The sequence below is a fragment of the Sander vitreus genome, chromosome 3, assembly GCF_031162955.1.
Source record: "Sander vitreus isolate 19-12246 chromosome 3, sanVit1, whole genome shotgun sequence".
In the NCBI taxonomy this organism is placed as follows: domain Eukaryota; kingdom Metazoa; phylum Chordata; class Actinopteri; order Perciformes; family Percidae; genus Sander; species Sander vitreus.
The window spans coordinates 26553648-26576842 of NC_135857.1; the positions used below are offsets into that span (position 1 = coordinate 26553648).

Sequence of the window (23195 nt, forward strand, 5' to 3'; positions counted from 1 at the left end):
CTCACTCTGGATTTAAATGGGTTTTCTTCCTCTGTATCTCTTCACAATGGTGACTTTGAGTCGTAGTGGGTGGGGTGGGTGCGCAGTCACTGAAGGCTTGTATCATGTGGATGCTCCGACAGTTGAGTTGTTATTACTTAGAATTCCTCATGGGGGCAGCAGAAACAATGCACTATAGCTTTAAAGTTGCTAGTGTAAACTCCAGGTCTGCCTGGGAACATTGGTAAGAGAGAAGTTATTGAAGTTCACATTTGCTGTATCTTTGTGTATTTGTGATGCAGGAGAGTAGCAATCACAGACAATTTGGCCAATTCCTTCCTCAGTGTGCAGGCTCAGCATTATACAGTCTGTCTAACCGGAACCACCGCCCCAATCCCTCTTCACAACTATTAGAACAAATCTAATATTGTCATAAGAATAGAGCACACAGAGCCGATTGAAAGGAAATCATGTGGAAAGAAAGAAAGAAAGAAAGATAATTTTTTTTAATCAATAAATAAATAAAGGTGAAATGAGGTGAAAATGAAAATGTAGGTTTGGTTTGAAACACTAGAAACTCATTTGTGGCCCTTTAAGGGAGTCACTGTGTGGGTACACAATATGTATTTTGTTGGAAATATCACCTGTATTAACATAAAATGCCAACAAGAATCTATGTGACATAGACTTCATTTACACACATAATTTATTCCCCAGTCATATTCCACCTGATTGACTGATTAACACTGACCTCATCCCTCCTTATTTTTCTCTCCTCCCCTGCTTCTTCCTGCTCTCTAGGGGAGATCTGTGCATTCAACATCCACGGGTTGGAGGCTCCGTTCGAGGCAGTGGTGCTCAACGGTACGTCTGGCGAGGGCCAGCTGAGGGCCCACGGCTTGGTGGACTGCGAGCTGCAGAAGGAATACACTTTTATCATCCAGGCTCACGACTGCGGATCTGGCCCCGGGGGCACAGAGGGCAAAAAGTCCCATAAGTGAGTAAGGAAACAAAAGGGTCTAAAGTCTGACAGAATGCATAGTACTTCATATGACAATTTTATTTCTAGGTTTGACTCAATGCTTTAGAATGAGTGTTAATTTCAGTTTAGACCTGTCAGGCTTGTATAAAGTCACTGAAAAGGAAAGACCACCAAGGCGAAGAGAACAGGCAATTAAATAAACAAGATTTTCCATAAATCATTTACAAAATGTTTGGGATAAATTATTTAAAACTACAAGTACTTATTGTATAATTCATCATTCATTTAGACAATGGCATAAGTCCAATCAAATTATCAACAATGCTAGAAAACAGTGATTTAGAAAGTAGGATAGTTTCAGTCTAATGACTGATAAATAGTGCATGTGTGTAGGTGGCAAATGAAAGCAGTAACAACTAAGGATAGAAAGAAGGCTGACTGGTAAAAGGTGTTTGGGGCTTACCTCAAGATGCCATTTAGAGCCATTTAACCTACCTCCCTCCCTCCCTCCCACATATTACATTATTTTGAAAGGCAAAGAGCTTTTCACATACCTCCTGCAATCCACTCACAGATTGTTCTGAGAAAAACCATCCATGCCAGCACTGATATGGCACACGACCCACCTTCACCTCCACAAGAACCAGTAGACTACTTCTGAGAGGTCAACTGATAAAAACAACTTGTCACACTGCCCTCCTTAAAGTAGCTTCTGTCTGAAATTGCTCTCCGCTCGGCCTTTCATGCTGCACATCTCCCCTCTGTGTCTTATCGCTCAACCCCTTACCTCAGCCAACAATGGAGCCATTTACAGAAATCTATCATCTTTTCTAGCTTATAGATGCTCCTACATACACGCACACACACACACACACACACACACACACACACACACACACACACACACACACACACACACACACACTGACACATACTGTAGATTCACTAAACCTGGAATTATGGCAGCAGGGTCTAGCCTCTGTGAAAGTTTCAAATCAGTAGAGCCTAACTTGTATTTACCGTATGCCATTTGCTGTGTTACTAGTGTATGTGTGTGTGTGTGTGTGTGTGTGTGTGTGTGTGTGTGTGTGTGTGTGTGTCTTTCTGTGGACAAGGCAGGGTGATGGATTTGTGCTACTATTTCCATGCTGTTGATCATGTTTTATATCCCTTTTAAGCACCTTATTACTTCCTATCAACATAACTCACTGTTCGCTGTGACGCAGGCCCAGTTTTGTTGGTACAGACAGGCTAATGCTTGAGGGGAAGTGAATTTGGGGACACTTTAAATGGCCTGTCCTTTCGCTGGCAACTCTCAAAGGATGAGGCTGGCCTTTTGCCTCACTGCTCTCTCACTCCGATATAGAAGGAAGCTAACAGGAAAGAAGAAGAACCCCGCCTAAGGCTGTGCTCAAATTACACATGACACGTCAACAGCAGAGAAGGAAAGCAGTCAAGAAAATTAGCAGCTAAAGAGGACAGGGGAGAGGATCAGGAGTGACAGTGGATTGAGTTTAAAATTCACCCTGGATCCTCTATTCCTCTCTGCTTTGCTTACCACTGGCTGCCCTACTTCTCCCTCCTTTATTTTTTCCTGGCTGGCTACAGCTCAGCTAGCTCCTGCTGTCTAACTCTGTCCTTATTTCTGTCATTCCCTCTTGTCTCTGTTACAGACTCCAGTGTTTGAATATTTCATCAGACTGCCTCTGCACTTCGCTCTCTGCCCTGGCTGTACAAATATTTGTTTGACACTAGTTTCACACTACACACAGGCCTGAAATACACACACACACACACACACACACACACACACACACACACACATATATATATATATATATATATATATATATATATATATATATATATATATATATATATATATATATATATATATATATATAGTGTATATTTATTTTATAAGTTCTGATAACTTATACTTATTATACTCATATTTTGTGCAGAATTGTGTTCATTGTCTTTTGGCAATGTTGGAGGTGGAGATTGTGCACATTAAAAAGTGTGTTTCCTGTTGTAATTGCAATTAAATAACTGGATAAATGTTCTAATGAAGGATTTGTGCAGTTGAGAAATATCATTTTCTCTTTCACCTATGTGTAATATATATACATATATAAATGTGCCAAAACACAATCAGATATATAAAAAATGTAACAAGAGCACAGAGCAACAATAATATAAAATATTAAGAATAATATACAAATAAAATATAGAATAAATATTCTAAATAGCACAAATCCTTCATCACACAAAGGTGAAAACACACTAAAGAGAATCTAATTATTACACTATTGCACTAAGAACAGAAAACTAAAACCTGACCTTTCTGGCCTTCCTTGATGCAAAATCATCAATGATGTTATCATATGAAATCTGCTCCCCTATTGAGTGATTAATACTGATGACGGCAAGGCCAGGTAGCCATTCCTGGGACACTGTTGACCTCAGGTATGACTTGATCACACTTTAGTTTTGAAAAGCTCCTCTCTGCTTGAGTCACAGTGACTGGCAGAGTAAGTGCAATCCTGAGAGCAGTCCAAAAGTTGGGGTAGATCTCCGATAGATCCTTATCATACATAAAAGTGATAAGCTCATGGAGGCTCATGGTTCCCCGATCATAGGCGCCGATTTATGTTTTCCTCCGTGGGTGCTCATCGGCGCACGCCCTTTAAAAAAAAAAAGTAGTCAAAAAATGTTTGCATTTCAGAACCTTAGGAAATGGACAGCGGCCGACGCGAACACACGCGCCTCTTAATTCAATGGTAAAGCCGTAAAGTAGGCTACCTTTCAACTCAGGACAGCGCCACTTCTCACAAATACAGATGGGATTGGAGATGAAAAGTTTAACTGACGCGTAACCGCGATCAGCTTCGTGGGAAATTAAGAATCAATGCCACCGACATAACCAATCACACTATGACAGACGCTCCACTTAGCACCAACTGCAATTTTTAATTTTAAATGAATGTAGCCTACTGGCAGTCTGGCACACGTGGGTGCTCAGCCTATGACCCCCCCCCCCCCCCTGTCCGGACCGTTCCATTTGGGAGACCTAGAGGTGAACTGTCCCCCGCGCCCCCCTCCCTTCCCCTTCTCACACAGCTTCTGTGCAGGGGTGCCTGCAGCTGCACAAGGTGCCAATTTGCCAATTCCCCACACAGTGAAATGATAGATAATATAAAACAAAAAAAAATGCCGCCCCGGGCGGCTGCCGATTTGCTCGTGCCAAAAAGCGCTACTGCTCAGGTCCTATAGCCTACATGCACTAATGGAGAGATGTCAGAGTGAGTGGGCTGCGAATGCTGGACAGACGCCCTGAGCGGTTGGGGGGGGGTTTGTGCTTTGCTCAAGAGCACCTTGCCAGTGCCCAGGAGGTGAACTGTCACCTCTCCAGCTCCCAGTCCACACTCCATACTTTGGTCCATACGGGGACTTGAACCAGCAACCCTCCCAAACAAACCCAAATCCCTATGGACTGAGCTACTGCCATTTGCACACAAATTAAATGTTGTTTCCTTTTCAAAATCCCATGTCAACCTTTGATCACATGCATCATCCTGCAAAGCCAGTAAAAGTGTTGCATTCCTCCATTCGTGGTGACTTTGTCAGAGACCCCAGCAACAGACGGCTTCATGAACACTGGCTTTAATGACTGCCTTTTTCTGAGTCAGAGCACCGATATAACAGTGTGCACGTTTGCAACATCTGAATCTCATCGCTTCACTCTGTCCTCTCTACTTGGTTGCCTGTGAAAGCTTTAGTCACTTGGCAGCGAAGTGCAAAGCTCAAATGAATTCACCTTAAACTCCTTGAGACTGTTTCTGCTCAGGTCAGTGTAAAATGAAACACAACTTAATCTACAATACTGTAGGGCTGACCTATGCCAAATGATCAGTTTGTACTGAACTGTGAAGTGTAATGAGCCTTTGTCGTAAAGAGCCATAAATGTGATAAATGTTCATTTTGTATCTGTCTATTTATGTAACACAACAGTGATTCAGCCTAGACTTAATGAAAATGTTAATTGGTATCAAGTACTGCTGGTCTTTCTGAAAAGAAGCTTCTGGTGTGCAGAAAACGAAAAACCAACTCAAACTTAATCAATAAACAAAAAACTGATGGCTGTGTACAGGCTGTATTTTGGGGAAATACAATGATGCAGAAGACATGTATACATTATCATATATTGGAACAACATTTATAAGATCCTGTCAGAGTTGAATAAGAATAATTGATTGAAAATAGTAGTGGCATGGCTGTATGGGTGGCAATGTCAGTCAGTCGGTTGCACCACATCCAGACTGAAATATGTTATTAACTATTTGTGGATTGTCTTTCAATTTTCAGCATTCATAGTTCCTAGACAATGTATCCTAATGACTAATACTTTACCACTAGCGCCACCATGAGGACATTTACACTTTTGTGTGAAATGTCTATCCAAGGTTCACGATTCAAGGTTCTTTTTTTGTCATGTGCACAACAATTACTGATTTAGTCATTGGCAATGAAATTCTTAGGCCTTAGGTAGGGCTGCACAATTAATCAAATTTTAATCACGATCACGATTTGGGCTTCCCACGATCAAATTCACGTGATTGAGCGATATTTAAAATGCTTCATTCCGTTCATAGAACGCACTGTATCAAAGTAATTTCTTTTTCAAAGCTCCGTAAACCACTCTCTGATTACGTGCCTCCATGATCCAATCAGAGTTGTTAGTTTAGATGTAGACAGCAGTGTTGCCAATTTAGCGACTTTGTCGCTAGATTTAGCGACTTTTCAGACCCCCTTAGCGACTTTTTTTCAAAAAAGCGACTAGCGACAAATCTGCCGACTTTCTGTAGAAAAGTCGCCAGTATTGTCTAGCGAGCACGCAAGGTTTTTCTCTCCTGTAGCCGCCAAAACAGTCTTCTGTTCTGTGACTGAAGAGCAGCGGAGCAGCCTCTCCCCTCTCTCCTCATGTGCAGCAGCACTGCGCACAGTGCGCAGGCAGGTAGAAGGGGGACAGGGTGTGCGGGTGCTGGTGCAGGTAGGACAGACAGCAGCGACGGGAGAAAGCGCCGCTGAACTGGCCTGGACCTGGGCAAGCCAGCCTTCTTTGAGAATTCTTTATCGACCTTTTTCTCTCCCTTTGTAGAATTTCTTTTTTTTTACTTCAAAGATAGGCTACCTAAGTCATAATTATAAGGTAAAATAAATTCCTGTATTGAATTTGTGATTATTTGGCTAAAGAATTATATTTCTTTCTATCTACCTTGCTGACACAACCACTAAGCTTTATACAAATGATCTAGCGACTTTTAGTGACTTTTGGAGCTGGTGCTAGCGACTTTCATTGGAAAAGAGTTGGCAACACTGGTAGACAGTTACAGAGGACAGAGTAACTTGAAGAAAATTCCACAACAGATAGCTAGCAGTCGGTCATAAATCGTCACGAGGTTTACCAGTTTACCAGTAAACGCAACATTGTGTCCCATCTGTGTTGTTTTTCAGACAACAGCAGTGACCAGTGCTAGTTTCAGTCTTTTAGCTCATTGCTTTAGCGGCAGACTGTTGTATGTCCCGCTGTTGTAATCCTCTACAGTGAAATACAGTCACACTACACCGTTTAGCTGTCAGAATTTTAGCCGTGTTTAATCCAGTTACTACTGTAGCTAATGGTAGGCTAACGTTACCTGCTGTGTAACGTGTTATTAGTGTTTACTAGCGGGACATGCAGCAATGTTTCTGTTGCCTGGAGCATCAGAGCGCAACGCAAACATTTAAGTGGCACCGTAATCCACGTTGCTATTTCGTCCAGTAGATACCGGGCACCAGTGCCCTATTGGCACCGGATTTTAACATGCAACGTTAACGTGAACAAAAAATTGCGTTGCCTGTATCTTTTCATGGCAAACGCGCATGTTTAGAAAGCGGTCGCACAACAACTGAAATGGCATACTCCTTCATAGTATCCTTCAACAAAGGAGGAATGTAGCACAATATGGATGTGAAAGCAGTTATAATTAGCCTATGTGACAATACAATTTGTTTTGGTTAAAATCAACAAATAATCGTGATAATTAATCGTGATCAATATATTGATCAAAATAATCGGGATTATTATTTTGGCCATAATCGTGCAGCCCTAGCCTCAGGCACCTCTGTATGGATTTCTTCCTGCAGTGCTGAGTGTAGATGTCCCCCGTGGATGGCACTTCAGTCCTGGTGATGTGCTGAGCACTTATTACCCTCCTCTGTAAAGCCTTACTGCCATACCAGTCTGATGGATTGTCTTGAAATTTGGTACAGACTTATATCCCTCTCAGGATGAATTGTAATCACTTTGGTGTTCACTTCACTTTTCATCTAGCACCATCATCACTGCCATCAAATTTCCTACTTCAGATTTAATTTATGATAGGTCGGTGGTTTCCAACTTCTGGAACCACAGTTTTAGGGTAACATCATTACAAAGCAGATCTATATGTTTACCATTGTTTGAATGGAACTCTCAAAACTATCCAGTGTTGCTAGCCACTTGAAGGCCTTTTGTGTTGGGTACGGTTAAAAAACAACCATATAATCTCACTAATTAGCATCTGAATACGAGAAGTTTCTCTGTACTGTGTGTCCCTTGCTTTTCCCTACACACCGTGCTCTGTGCAACTTTCTGCTGTTGCTATGGAGTAATTAGGCATAAGGGACATCTCACTGTCTTGCAAAACATGTCATATTCATAATCCTTCCCAGGACTTGCACCTGACCGCGACACGTGTATTTAACACCGGCCCATGGGGTTAAGTGTCTGAAGGATATCGGGGGGGTTAGGTTCCCCCAAGGTTGTGTGTGTGTGTGCAAATGTGCGTGTGTGTGAGTGAAAACATAGAAGTAATTGAGACACACAGATGTTTTATCGTGTCCGCGTAGCCACACATTCACACACATGCTCGGTACTTGGCAACGCAGTAGTTATTAAAGTCATAATTAGTGAATCTTAGAGGCCTGTATGTCCTAACCTCCCTGCAGTTTGGAGAAGCTAATTATCTCACCGAACAGCTAGCTAAAGGACAGGCATGCGCGCACACACAAGCGCACACAAACACACAAATCCCAAATGCTGAGTCAAATTCACACTGATATACCAAAATTTACATATAAATAAGACAAACACCGTACCTGGGGATAGATTTTGCATCTCATAACCTCGCACACAAGCATGCACACAAACACACTCATACACATAAACAAACACCTAAAAACACACTCAACATTAACAAAAAAAGTCACTTTCTTATGAGTCAAGAAATTGGCCAAAAGCTGTGTCTTGTTAGCATAAGTTATCATGATAAATTCCTACACTAAGAAGACCAGGGGACTCCACACAGACAGTGCAGCCCTGTCAATGTGTCGGCGCTTTATTCTACCAAGAATCTTAACTTCACGCTTGTCACACTTGATGCTGATATGAGTGAAACCTCATTCTGTCAAAACCTGTTAGTTGACATTATTATTATTTCTGGCAAGAAAGAAAAAAACATCAAGTGTAAGGATATGTTGTTTATCTTCAGCTAACATAATGTAATAGGATAGTATAGTCTCCGTGTTTCAATTATGAATATGCAGCAGCAGGAACTGCACCATCTGTGCTTGTCTGCTTCAGTTACCAGACGAAAGAAAGTGACACCCGTTCGTATTCCAGATTCAAACCACGATCAGACGTTTGCGCACGTCTTCAGTAGCTTAGAGTTTTGTCAGCAGAGTCGGACAAATAAACATTTAATCATTTACTTGTGCGCAAATATGCTCTTAAAGGCAAAATAATCTTTTCTCCATGTTCATCAGATTCTCTTTTGTATCACTTTCTCTATATTCCTCTTTTCTGTGGAATGATAGTCCAAGCCATTAATGATTTGATCCATACTATCTGGTATGAAGTAAGCAGGAGCTGCGCATGAACTGGATGATCATTATAATCACCCTGTATTGAGATTACACAGGCCCCCATGGAGTTCTGTGGTAGTGCCTCTGGGCGCTAGTCGATGTGGAAGTGGGATTTCTTTGCATATTGATGAGATTACTATTCAATTTTGTCCCAATGGCATAGTTACGGTTGTTTATTTCCATTCTAGTCTTACACAAGGAAATTGATGAGTCAACCTCTTGGCTAATTCTTGACAAAGAGTGTCTGTGTGTGTATGTGTGTGTGTGCGTGCGTGCGTGTGTGTTTGTGTGTGTGCGTGCGTGCATGTGTGTGTATGTGGGTGTGTGTGTGTGTGTGTGTGTGTGTGTGTGTGTTCATTAATGACTGTTTGAGTGGCTGTGTGTAGAGTTGATAAATAATGAGTGTGGATGAATATGTAAGCTGGGAACAATACTAACTTGGCAATAACATGTATCACCTGGCTTTAACATGCAACTGGTATCTGATTGTGTCTGCTAATTATTTATCACACCTGGCACTGAAATACGTCTCCTCTGCTTGCCATGCACTTCATTCTCTTTTAAGATATTGATATCTTTGAAAAGTGACTGCAAACATCTTCTCATTCCTTTGTTTTTAGATAAAACATTTTGTTTATTTTTGTCAACAGTGTTTCTGACATAAATGGATCAAAAACACTGCATTAACACTATTTTGGTTAGTGCTATAGATAGGTGCTACTGTAGGTTATGTAAGGCTTTATTAACAAGTTTTATCAATTATAGAAATGCAGGTGTGCAGTGTCACGAGAAGTGGGAAGAAAGGGATTACATTCCTTTCTTGTATTTGGCAAAATTCTGGCTTCAGCATTCTGAATTAACTGTAATTTTCTTGTACACTTTTTAAAAAAGATGCAGTAATCCTATTGACTTCTAATAAACCATGTATCAGCGCTTAGGTGTAATTTTCAGACAAAAACTGTAGATGAAATTATGAAGAAAATATGTTTTCATGACCTTGTTCAAATGGCAAATTAAATTTAAGTCAGAGTCTAAAATCACTCCCAGATATGTTTACTGCAGTCTGTATTTCTACATTTGATCCTACAAGTACGTTTTATAGAAGTACTCAGGAGCTTTTTTTCCATCCTAATATCTAAACCAGAGAATGTAGCGTTTGTGGTTTTAAACATGTTGACGTGAAATGGTCGCAGTTTGGTTAGGTTTAGGCATCAAAACTACTTAGTTAAGAAGACGTAGTTACGTTTGTTCTGTAAATTAAAAAAAAACCCTTCCTATTTACTTTTATTTTCAAATGGGACTCAAGTCCCAGGCTCCTGGGTGAGAGTCTTGTGTTTGTTTGACCCATCCACCAACAATTCAAAAGCTTTTGATAAACGTAATACATAAATTAATGTATTATTACACAAGGACTGTGGTCCACTATCACTTAAATTGTAAGCGCATTAAAAGGGGATCTTTTAATGCTCCATATGAGCAGGAGGAATGATTACAGCATGCAAAAACTGTTTCAATGTACATATCGGCATGTCAGGCACAGGTAGATATTTAAACCCAACCTGTGATCTTTCCCAAGTCATTCTTGTCTCATGAAAATGAAAATAACACTTGACTTAATGTGGTTCTAATGTAATTCAATTAGCTGTAATTCTATGGTTAGCAATTAAGTGTATGGAACTATGCGTTTATGCTATCTGCGTTTAACCTGTGACAGCTGTCTTATATGATCATGTAGGTTGGCTACATGACAGATACTGTATATGCAGGCGAAATACTGTCGCTTTCTTTTTGCATAATAACTGTTTTTAACTTGAAAATGGCACTCAGCTTGATGCCTTTCACTATTTCATGTTAGCGTTCCTCAATGTCATGTACAGCATATTGGCCATTAAACAGTATTAAAGTCCTGCCAGACTGCAGAAACGCCTATTTTACACATAATTTGACATTGAGGAAAACTTTGGTTTAGCTGAAATTATTTATTTTAAATTGTGCTAAAAAATGTTGCACTCCATTGTTAGTTTCTATCCTATACTTATACAGTACCTATCTCTGTATGTAGCTTGTCTAAAGGCATGCTCGTGCTGTTTGACCATACACTCTATGTTCATTCCAAAATAACAGTAAGCAATAAGCTACAATTGACTAAATTCATTTGATGCAGTGGAGCTTTACAGTAACATGAAACTTTGAGCAGTTGATTTGGTGGATGTAAAGTAAAATCTAAAAACTCACTCTACCCAGGTGTAAAAATTAATTTTAGAGTGATATGCCCATGTTGATTGTACATGCGCTCCCTCTAGGCAGTCAGTTTGCATATGGTTGCTTTTAAACCTGGAGTTGATATGGTTTTATTTGAGCACAATGTGACCACACTCTGTATTTCAGTGCAGAGTGAAAACAGGGTCATATATTGGATTTCCTCTTACACTGGATCAATGTAGCTTGTTTAACCTTTGACTTTTTTCCAAGTAGCCATCCCTGTGGCTCTGGTTTTTATCCACTTTGTTAAGTGGTGTTGTGATCATTCTCGCACACATTGGGTCACTTAACCCCCCGCTGTCTTTCTGTGTCACTCTGACTCATGGTGGACCCCTGCTTATGAGCTGAGGCTTGTCATAGGCAGGAATGGCTGGGGCTCAGCTTGGCAATGTTCCAGCAACATGACCCCCCCCCCTCCCCGCCCACCCACACACACACACACACACACACACACACACACACACACACACACACACACACACACACACACACACACACACACACACACACACACACACACACACACATACATCCTAGCCCTAAAGAGCAGGCGTCTGTTTCAGCCAGATGTGAGCCATCAGCAGAGAAACACACTCACATGCACACTCACAATGAGACATATTCACAATTATTGCATTTATATCATGCAAGGGTGTGCATTAATACATAATCACACAAACACACAGCAGTCCATCCTACAAGCCCCAGAGGAGTGGAACATATGTTTGCTCCCTCACCACTGGGGAGTGTGGCGAAGCAGGGGGGTAATGTTTATGAGTGAGCCTCATTAATATGACAAAACAAGGCTGGCTGAGGGATTTACTGCACACACTGGTACTGCCATCATCTGTCAGTGCTTCTTATCACCATCTTTACTGCTGTTAGCATCGCCGTTAACATTCCACCAATCCTAAAGCCCAGTGATTAATCACCATCTTATACGTGTTCATTTGTGTATTCTGTACCTGTGCCCAGTGGTGAAGGAAGTACTCAGTCCCTTTAAGAGGCCCAAGAACCTATTTCTCAAGCAGTTTCTTGCTACTAATAATCACACCTACATGACACAGTTTTCTGTAAAAGACAGAGAGGTTTTGTTCATTTAACATGAATAATTTCTGTAAAGGTGTTTTTGTGTGTGTTCTTCTCACTGGTTTGAAGTGGGCAAAGCATAGTTGGAAATAGGTGACGTCACCTACTTCACTGTACCAATCACAGTTTAGCAACGTAAAAGTAGCAATACCACAATGTATAAATACTCTGTTACACATGAAAAAAGTCCTGCATTCAGAATTGTACCCATGTAAAATTACATAAATGGGCAATTGTTATGCTTTATTAGCGTTTGGTTTCCGGCTACCATTGAGGAGCTAATTTTAACTAGTTAATGTACAGTTTGGTAGTCTAATGTATGTATAATAATGCATCATATTTTAGAGGCTCATAATATGTTTTGTATTTAAGATCGTCATCTAATATCTAAAATAAAATAGTAACCATAGCTGTCAGATAAATATAGTGGATTAAGTAGTGAAATGAATCACTCTGAAATGTAATGGAGTCATAGTTAGTCAAAGTAGCATGAAATGGAAATACCATAAGTTAACTACTATAAATTGTGCTCAAATGTACTTATTTACTACCACCACTGCCTCTGTCCAATTTATTTGTCTCTTTTGCATTTTTTTCCCAGTTTTTTAAATTTTTTTTTTTTTATTAAACTATTTAACTGTGCTTCTGTTTGTGTGGAGACGATCACAAACAAATGGTTTCCTGTGTTTTTGAACTTGTGACAGGGAGAGATAAGGCAGTGTGGAAATCCATTCTGCGTGGGCTCAGCCTCCCAACTGCCTCTCTCTTTGTTGTAGACTCTCTATCTCCAGCCGACCACATGTTTGAGAGATATTTACAGCTTCTTTTAATAGAATAATTTCACCTTCATTACCATACTGACCGGCTAATCCTATAAACCACATATTCATCTCCGCCCCTTTGTCTCTTAAAGCATAGCAATACTTTGTATTTGCCATTCAATGCTAAAAACTGTATTAGTCTGTCTCGTTGTCATCCATCACCGGTTGTCAGTCAATGAATCAAAGGATTGATTATGCAATATGTTGCCTTTTCACCGCCAGAGAGTATTGATGAAAGCATTTTAAAGTGATGAATGGTGTGGTTTGTTTTGATCATGTGTGACTTAACATGAATTACTGCTGATAAATCACTTATGGAATGATTAATTAGTGCAGTTAGGTGCGCTTGGAGAACTGTGCATATAGTAGATCAATTATTTTATAGCAACACAATCAAAGCAACCCATTGGGTCAGGTCAGACAGTGTATTACACAAAACACATTGTGACCATTGGTTACCAAACTAATTAATCTCCGGCAGTGATCAACCATCCAAACTTAACAATCATCTCAGAGGCTGCAGTAATAGTAGTAAATATCTTACTCCTTTCGACAATTGCACTTTCGAGCAAGGCACCCAGTCTAGTGTCGGGGAGACTCCTACTCCTGTATGAGAGGAAATCGATAGTTACGTTATTGTAACTCCAGATTCTATGAGTATAGGCGCAGCCCTCTAAGCTACGCTACTGAAGATTTCTTTCCCGCCCTTGCGTCCAGCACGGGCTTTCAACTACGTCCGCAGAAACTGTATATAAACAGAGCGGACCCGTTGATCATCTCCCAACATCAGCTTTTTCTTCAGATAATGTTACAGGAGCAGGTGGCCCGAATCTCATAGAATCTGGAGTTACAATAACGTAACTATCGTTCTATTTCGTATAGGCTTCACCCTCTAAGCTATGCTGCTCGGTTAGGGCGAAGCTGATGTAGTCAATGCCACCTGCGACACAGAGCCCACAAGCAGAACATAGACTAACTTCTTTCACTAATGCACTGACAGGAGATTGTATCAGATAAACCGTTATTCTGATAAGAGAGCCTGCCATGGCAATGACTTGGCCTAGCTGGCTGCAAGGCCCAAGCCATGAGTGTAGATTGTGCATGATTAGTGAGAAAAGTACATGATTGACAAATATGGGGTGCCCGTGTTCCTCCCAGCCACCCAACGTAGGGGGACGGATGAGGACCGCAGACGAGTACACATGCAGCGGCACATCATTCCATGATTGAAGGCGTGCATGGTTAGTGAGAATTGTATCATGATTAATAATTATGGGGACACCCGTGTTCCACCCAGCACCCAGTGCAGGCGGGGTGAGGACAGCAGGTAAAAACACACATGCAACGGCGCATTATTCGTCGTTGAGTGTGGACAGGACCGAGTGGGTCTTGGAGGGCTCAGACATATCACGCAGATAGAAACGGATGAATGGGCATGGGGATGCCCGGGAGGCCGCTGCACAGATGTTGGCTACTGTCAATCTATGCCTCTGAATAAGGCGGCGGACGCCGACAATGCCCTCGTGGAATGTGCCCGGATGCCCTGGGGGGGCTCCGCCCCCTCCGCGTTATAAGCCTGGATGATAGCCTTGCACAGCCAGTGAGGCTGTTTTGAAAGGGCCGCTCCTTGGGAGTGTTTCCTATAATGTACAAACAGCTGCTGTGTCTGCCTTATGTCCGCCGTACTGTGATAACGCACGCACCAGAAACAAGCAGTGAGAAGCTTCCTCCGCACCATTGTTATGAGGCGGGGGGAAAAACCCTTCGAGGGAAAACACTCATGACCGAAAGGAATTTGTCAGAACTTTCGGTGTGAATGAGGGGTTAGGCTGTAGGGTGGCTGCACTCCCGTCCCCTCTAATGGAGAGGCAGGACGGTGAGACTGACAGTGCACATAAGTCTCTCACTCTCTTGGCTGACGTCAGGGCAAGGAGAAGCGCCGTTTTTAGTGATAGCAACCTGAGAGAGGCTTGTGCCAGAGGCTCGAAAGGAGGCTTCCCCAAAGCTCGAAGCACCAGGGCTAGATCCCATTGGGGTGTGAGAGAGCGCACGGCAGGCTTCTGACACCTGACCCCCTTCAGAAAACGCTTCACCAGGGGGTGCGCAAAAACCGTCCTCTCTCCATAGCCTTCGTGGCAGGACGAGATAGCTGCCACATAGGCAGACTGTAGATGGAGCTAAATCATTATCCACCAATGTTTGGAGATAAGTTAACACGAGAGGCAGGGGACACGATATGGGGTCCGCACCCTTCTCCGTGCACCAGCGCTGGAAAGCAGACCAACGCCCTGCGTAATACGCTGTAGTAGAGGACGCTCTGGCGTTCTGAATAGTGTGCACCACGGCAGTGGGCAAGCCTAATCTCTGCAAGCGTTCCCACTCAGCAGCCAACCCCACAGCCGCTGGGTTATCACCGGGGGGTGAAATATCACGCCGTTCAGCTGTGACAGAGCGTCCTCGCGCCACGGTAGTTGCCAGGGAGGGCCCGCCAGCATCTGAACCAGAGTCGGGAACCAGGATGCGCTCGTGGGCTCCGGTGCCACTAAAATGACTGACAGATTCTCTTCCTGGATTCGTTCCAGGAGGCGAGGGATCAGAGGGACCGGGGGAAAAGCGTATAGGAGGGTTCTGGGCCAGGGATGGTGGGAGAAGGCATCTACGCTAAGGGTTGATCGTCCCGTGTGCTCAAGGAAAACCACAGTGCGCACTGTGTGTTCTCTCGTGAGGCAAACAGATCCACCTCCGCTTTCCCGAACCTGCTCCACAGCTTCTGAACAATAGTGGGATTCAATTTCCACTCGTTGTGAGAGCGCCCTCCCCTCGACATTAGGTCTGCCGCCTGGTTCAGGACCCCAGGGATGTAGACTGCTTTGAGGGACAACAGATGATTGTGGGCCCACAGCAGGAGGCGCCTGGCTATTTCCAATAGCCGGGCCGAGCGCACGCCGTCTTGGCGGTTTATGAACACGAACGACGACATGTCTACCCGCTATCACTGGAGCGAAGTGTTTTAAAACCTTCAGCACCGTGGACAGCTCCAGGCAGTTTATGTGTGGGAGAGGGGGAGGTGGCCATTCTCCTCCCATCACCTGTGACTCGCACATTCCTCCCCAGCCAGTAAGAGACGCGTCTGTGTACACTGTCACTTATGATGTCACCTTGCCCAGGGGAACCCCGGTAGACAGGTTCCAGGGGTTTCCCAAATATGCCAGGTCGGACTGCAGAGAAGGAGGGATGGTCAGCAGTTGCCACTTGTGGCGTATGGGATTGAGGCGCTGGCGATGAAACCACCTCTGCATTTTCCTCATGTGGAGGAGACACAGGGGGACAATTACGTCACCCGCAGACATCATGCCCAGGAGATGCATCACAGACAGCGCTGACACCGTTGCGTGTGGTGTGGTGCGTGAGAGCAGAGAGATCAGTGCGTCTTGCCTTGGCGCTGACAGCCTGGCTCTCATGACAATCGAGTTTATGTCCACGCCTAGATAAATTAGTGAGCTTTTCTGCCAGTTTATGGCGAAGCCCAGTGTTTGTAGTTGTACTGAAAATGGGCACCTTGGAAAAAGTAGCGCAGGAATTTCCTGTGTCTGGGAATAATTTGGGCCACAGTCTGCCATGCCATGACTCTGGACAATGCCACCGTGGTCAGGGTGAGGATCGCGGTCATAGCTTTGCCAATCTCCGTGGCTAGCTCCGGAGGAAGAGCTCCCAGAGTAATGGCTACGGCGGAGACGGCGGAGGCTAGCAAAGCTATATTGTTCTGTGCCGCGAGACCCTGGGCCGCACACTGGTGTGACCGGTCAGTGACCTGAGCACATACCTGATCCTGGGGCGAAGGAGGCGTGGGCTTCCGGTGGCCTTCGGAAGCAGGATGGACGCCAGGCTTTGCTCCGGAGGGGGGGGGGACCGAAGGGAAGCCTGCTTCTGTGTCACCTTGAACCCAAGTGAACGGGGCGTAGTGAAAGACGGGAGCCTTCAGTTTCCCGGACTGGGAGAGCGCCTCATCCACAAACGGCCGAAGCTCTGTGAAGCTCAGCCAGAGTGGAGCCCGTGAGGAGGGTGGCTCCTGAATGTAAACATGCTCCGCTCAAGAGGCCACGAGCAGGGGCTCATCCGGGAGCGCTATGCCTCTCTGGTCTGCCGCCTCTCCGAGAAGAGAGTCTTAGCGGTGGAATGTGGAGCCGCCTGAGGCAAAGCGGAAGACCACCGGAGCGGTGCCCTTGGCCATTCCGGAGATGGGAAGAGCCGCAATGGGAGGGCATTGATCCCCGTTTCGAGGTGCAGTCCTCCCAGGGGGAGGAGGGACAGCCGGTGACGGAGGCGTTATCTGAGGGAATCGAGCCATCAGACTCGTGCTCGTCGACAAAGCCTTCCTCCGGCGGATCCAGGGTGTTGACGGATTCCCGTCTGTCTGCCCAGCTGCCATCCCCTTCCCCGCTAGCCTGACACACAATGTAGCCGGTCTGGCAGGTGGGGCAGAGGCGAACACCGCTGGAAGTCAAGCTTGTCTTCATACTGCTAGCTTGAAGAAAAAGTGGGAGATGATCACAGGGTCCGCTCTGTTTATATACAGTTTCTGCGGACGTAGTTGAAAGCCCGTGCTGGACGCAAGGGCGGGAAAGAAATTTTCACGACTGCGCATGCACGAAGGGATAAACCCCCAGTAGCGTAGCTTAGAGGGCGAAGCCTATACGAAATAGAGCAAAGACACATTTAGCCTTATAAACTTGTTGAGTTTGTAATGATTAGGCAAAATACAACACAGAATAGTAAATACACACAAGAATCAAGCTCTTGCACATGTTGCATGCTCACATTTGCTAATATGCAAAAGTACAATCAAGACTGATGGGAATTTTCATTAGTTTTGCAGGTATTGGTCGTAAACCAAAGTATTAGACAAATTTAAAATTTTACCTGATGATGGAGTTTTAGGAAAAGTCAGAGGATCACCATTTTTATTGCAATTCATCCTGAGGGGGACATGATTTCTGTACCAAATTTAATGAGAATCCATATAATAGTGTTTTGAGAAATTACACTCAAAACCACAAATGTCAATCTCATGGTGGCTCTGTAGTTAAAGTCAAGGTATCACCAAAGTCAGGAGGATTCATCCTCTGGGTACCATAATGTACAAAAATGTGTGCCAATCAATCCAATAATTGTTGAGATATTGCAGTTTGGACCAAAGTGGTGTACCCACTGGTTGACAAATCAGCATTGCCATCTCTAGAGTCATGCTGCTAGCATAGCTGAAAATAACAGTCATCTTTATCTTGTACATTGTTTTGGTGTTTATACTGTAATGCCATAGATTATTATTAGTTATTTGAAATATGTAAAGTCTAGGGCTGGGTACCAAATTCAATACTTTTTGGGCACCAACCGAATTGCCTCTAAAGTATCTATCCATCCATCCATCCATCCATCTTCATCCGCTTATCCGGGGTCGGGTCGCGGGGGTAGCAGCTCCAGCAGGGGACCCCAAACTTCCCTTTCCCGGGCCACATTAACCAGCTCCAACTGGGGGATCGCAAGGCGTTCCCAGGCCAGGTTAGAGATATAATCCCTCCACCTAGTCCTGGGTCTCCCCCGAGGCCTCCTCCCAGCTGGACGTGCCTGGAACACCTCCCTAGGGAGGCGCCCAGGGGGCATCCTTACCAGATGCCCGAACCACCTCAACTGGCTCCTTTCGACGCAAAGGAGCAGCGGCTCTACTCCGAGCTCCTCACGGATAACTGAGCTTCTCACCCTATCTCTAAGGGAGACGCCAGCTACCCTCCTGAGGAAACCCATTTCGGCCGCTTGTACCCTGGATCTTGTTCTTTCGGTCATGACCCAGCCTTCATGACCATAGGTGAGGGTAGGAACAAAAACTGACCGGTAGATTGAGAGCTTTGCCTTCTGGCTCAGCTCTCTTTTCGTCACAACGGTGCGATAAATTGAATGTAATACCGCACCTGCTGTGCCGATTCTCCGACCAATCTCCCGCTCCATTGTCCCCTCACTCGCGAACAAGACCCCAAGGTACTTGAACTCCTTCACTTGGGGTAAGGACTCATTCCCTACCTGGAGAAGGCACTCCATCGGTTTCCTGCTGAGAACCATGGCCTCCGATTTAGAGGTGCTGATCCTCATCCCAGCCACTTCACACTCGGCTGCGAACCAATCCAGTGAGTGCTGAAGGTCACAGGCCGATGATGCCATCAGGACCACATCATCTGCAAAAAGCAGCGATGAGATCCCCAGCCCACCGAACTGCAACCCCTCTCCACCCCGACTACGCCTCGATATCCTGTCCATAAATACTACAAACAGGATTGGTGACAAAGCGCAGCCCTGGCGGAGGTCAACTCTCACCGGAAACGAGTCCGACTTACTGCCGAGAACCCGGACACAGCTCTCGCTTTGGTCGTACAGAGATTGGATGGCCCTGAGAAGGGACCCCTCACCCAGTACTCCCGCAGCACCTCCCACAGTATCTCCCGGGGCACCCGGTCATACGCCTTCTCCAGATCCACAAAACACATGTAGACTGGTTGGGCATACTCCCAGGCTCCCTCCAGGATCCTTGCGAGAGTAAAGATCTGGTCCGTTGTTCCACGACCAGGACGGAATCCGCATTGTTCCTCTTCAACCTGAGATTCGACTATCGACCGAACCCTCCTTTCCAGCACCTTGGAGTAGACTTTACCGGGAGGCTGAGAAGTGTGATACCCCTGTAATTGGCACACACCCTCTGGTCCTTTTTTAAAAGGGGAACCACCACCCCGGTCTGCCACTCCTTAGGCACCGTCCCAGACTTCCACGCAATGTTGAAGAGGCGTGTCAACCAAGACAACCCCTCCACACCCAGAGCTTTAAGCATTTCTGGACGGATCTCATCAATTATTGGGGCTTTGCCACCGTGGAGTTGTTTAACTACCTCAGCAACCTCCACCAGGGAAATTGATGCCAATCCCCCCTCATCCTCCAGCTCTGCCTCTACCATAGAGGGCGTATTAGTCGGATATAGGAGTTCCTCAAAGTGCTCCTTCCACCGCCCTATTACCTCCTCAGTTGAGGTCAACAGCGTCCCATCCTTACTGTACACAGCTTGGATGGTTCTCCGCTTCCCCCTCCTGAGGTGGTAAACGATTTTCCAGAAGTACCTTGGTGCCGACCGAAAGTCCTTCTCCATGTCTTCTCCGAACTTCTCCCACACACGCTGCTTTGCCTCTTTCACGGCAGAGGCTGCAGCCCTTCGGGCCCTTCGGTACCTTGCAACTGCCTCCGGAGTCGTCTGGGATAACATATCCCAGAAAGACTCCTTCTTCAGTCGGACGGCTTCCCTGACCACCGGTGTCCACCACGGTGTTCGTGGGTTACCGCCCCTTGAGGCACCTAAGACCACAGCTCCTCACCACAGCTTCAGCAAAGGAAACTTTGAACATTGTCCACTAGGGTTCAATGCCCCCAGCCTCCACAGGGATGCACGAAAAGCTCCGCCGGAGGTGTGAGTTGAAAGTCTGTCGGGGGCCTCCTCCAGACGTTCCCAATTTACCCGCACTACCCGTTTGGGCTTACCAGGTCTGTCCAGAGTCTTCCCCCACCCCCTGACCCAACTCACCACCAGATGGTGATCGGTTGACAGCTCCACCCCTCTCTTCACCCGAGTGTCCAAAACATACGGCCTCAGATCAGATGAAACGATTATAAAATCAATCATTGACCTTTGGCCTAGGGTGCTCTGGTACCAAGTACACTTATGAGCATCCCTATGTTCGAACATGGTGTTCATTATAGACAATCCATGACTAGCACAGAAGTCCAACAACCAACAACCACTCTGGTTTAGATCAGGGAGGCCGTTCCTCCCAATCACGCCTCTCCATGTGTCTCCATCATTACCCACGTGCGCGTTGAAGTCCCCCAGCAGAACTATGGAGTCCCCGACTGGAGCCCCATGCAGGACTCCACTCAAGGTCTCCAAGAAGGCCGAATACTCCGAACTCTTGTTTGGTGCATATGCACAAACAACAGTCAGAGTTTCCCCCCCCACAACCCACAGGCGTAGGGAGGCGATCCTCTCGTCCACCGGGTTAAACTCCAACGTGCTTGTGAGTATCCCCACACCCGCCCGGCGCCTCACACCCTGGGCAACTCCGGAGAAGAAAAGAGTCCAACCTCTATCCAGGAGTATGGTTCCAGAACCAAGACTGTGCGTAGAGGTAAGCCCCACCAGATCTAACCGGTAGCGCTCCACCTCCCGCACAAGTTCTGGCTCCTTCCCCCACAGAGAGGTGACATTCCACGTCCCCAGAGCCAGCCTCTGCTGCCCGGGTCTGGTCCGTCGAGGCCCCTGACCTTCACTGCCACCCATGTGGCAGCGCACCCGACCCCAGCAGTTCCTCCCACAGGTGGTGGGCCCATGGGATGGAGAGATGTCCGCCACGTAGCTTTTTTGGGCTGTGCCCGGCTGGGCTCCGTGGCAAACCCGGCCATAGACGCTCGCTGACGAGCCCTCCATCTGGGCCTGGCTCCAGACGGGGGCCCCGGGCTTCCTCCGGGCAGGGTCACTTCATCCCTTCCTCAATGTTTCATAGGATTTTTGTCATTCAATAGTCAATTTCAATACCTAAAGAGTAAATCTCATCAGCATCAGTGAGTCAATAAGCATGCAGCCTGCTTCTACAATGATCTGATAATGTTTTTGATTGGCAGTCTAACGTTACACGTCACACAGGCAGGCAGGAAAAACTCTACGTTATTCATAGAGGGGGGGCTCATGTAGTAGGTGCTGAAAAATAAAATAAGAGATTTGTGCTGTAATGTGTAATGTAGTTTATTTTTGTTTTAGAAAATTGGTATCGAAAAAAGTATCGCTTAGGAACCAGTATCAAAGTCACCGGTACCGGTATTGGACATTTTTGAACGATGCCCAGCCCTAGTGAAGTCTAATCTAACTGATAAATGAATCAAACTGTTCCTTATTTCCCTTATGCACCAAGGAAAGAGGATCATCTGTCTTAAAATCAGTTACCTTCTATGCAGAGGAGACTATTCTACACTAATCTCTAATCTTTCCTCCCCTCTCTTTCCCCTTCATGTCTGCAGGGCAGTGGTGCACATTCAGGTCAACGATGTGAATGAGTTTGCCCCAGTGTTTCGGGAGCCCCAGTACCGAGCCACAGTGACGGAGGGCAAGATTTATGACAGCATCCTGCAGGTGGAGGCCACTGACCAGGACTGCTCCCCACAGTACAGCCAGATCTGTAACTACCAGATCACCAACACCAACACACCCTTCGCTATAGATCGCAACGGTGAGTAGAAGACAGGAAAAGATCGGCCTATGTTGACAGCTTCCACAGGGATGCACGGTTTTGTATTAACAGGGATGCCCATTGACAAAGCCCTAAGATACTGTATGTCAGTACTTGTCACAAAGAAACCTTGTCATTTCACCTAAACTGTTATCAACCATGTGTAACATTAAGTACATTGAAGTTTTATTTTGTGAAATGTTGTAACTTTTTTGGTATACAGTACCCACTTTTCCTCTAACTAACGCATCCACAGCATTTTTGCTTCACTTATTTCAATGATTTCCCACGTGTCCAAGAACATCTTCCAATCAAGTTTTTTGTTCTGCATCGGTTCGAAATGTGGCACTCTTGATCTATAAATCCCATCCATCCACACATGTGCCATAGGAGAGATACCCACAAGCCCTCAAACACTATAAACACGCATACCTGCATAAACTCTGGGAGAAAAACTTAATACTCTGACGGATGTCTCTCCCCAGGATAAAATGTGGTCTTTGCTCTTTCCAAGGACAAAGTCAAGATTTGCCCAGTAAGCCATCGGTCACCACAAATCAAATCACAGAAGTCTGAGCACAAACAAACATGACGAACATACACAGATAGAGATAAATGCTAAGAAAAATCCATAGACACTCCTACCTAAAAAAAACTAAAAATACCTTTACAAATGGACTTGACTTTCCTGAGTTGCCACTTGCACTATAACTTAGTTTCCTGAATATTACAAATTAAGATTGCGTCACACAAATACAGACGTAATGTGTGTGTGAGAGAGATACCCACACAAATCTGAAAAGA

The 23195-nt window shown here is 45.1% G+C and overlaps 1 protein-coding gene across 2 annotated transcripts in view; it reads left to right on the top strand.

Moving 5' to 3' along the window:
* LOC144515688 (calsyntenin-2-like) overlaps positions 1-23195 on the top strand; it is a 269693-nt gene that overhangs the window by 160525 nt on the left and 85973 nt on the right. For both annotated transcript variants that reach the window (XM_078246728.1, XM_078246729.1), the window contains exons 3-4: positions 781-976; positions 22183-22391. In XM_078246728.1, coding sequence (XP_078102854.1) covers positions 781-976; positions 22183-22391 — 405 coding nt within the window. The remainder of the gene's footprint in view (positions 1-780; positions 977-22182; positions 22392-23195) is intronic.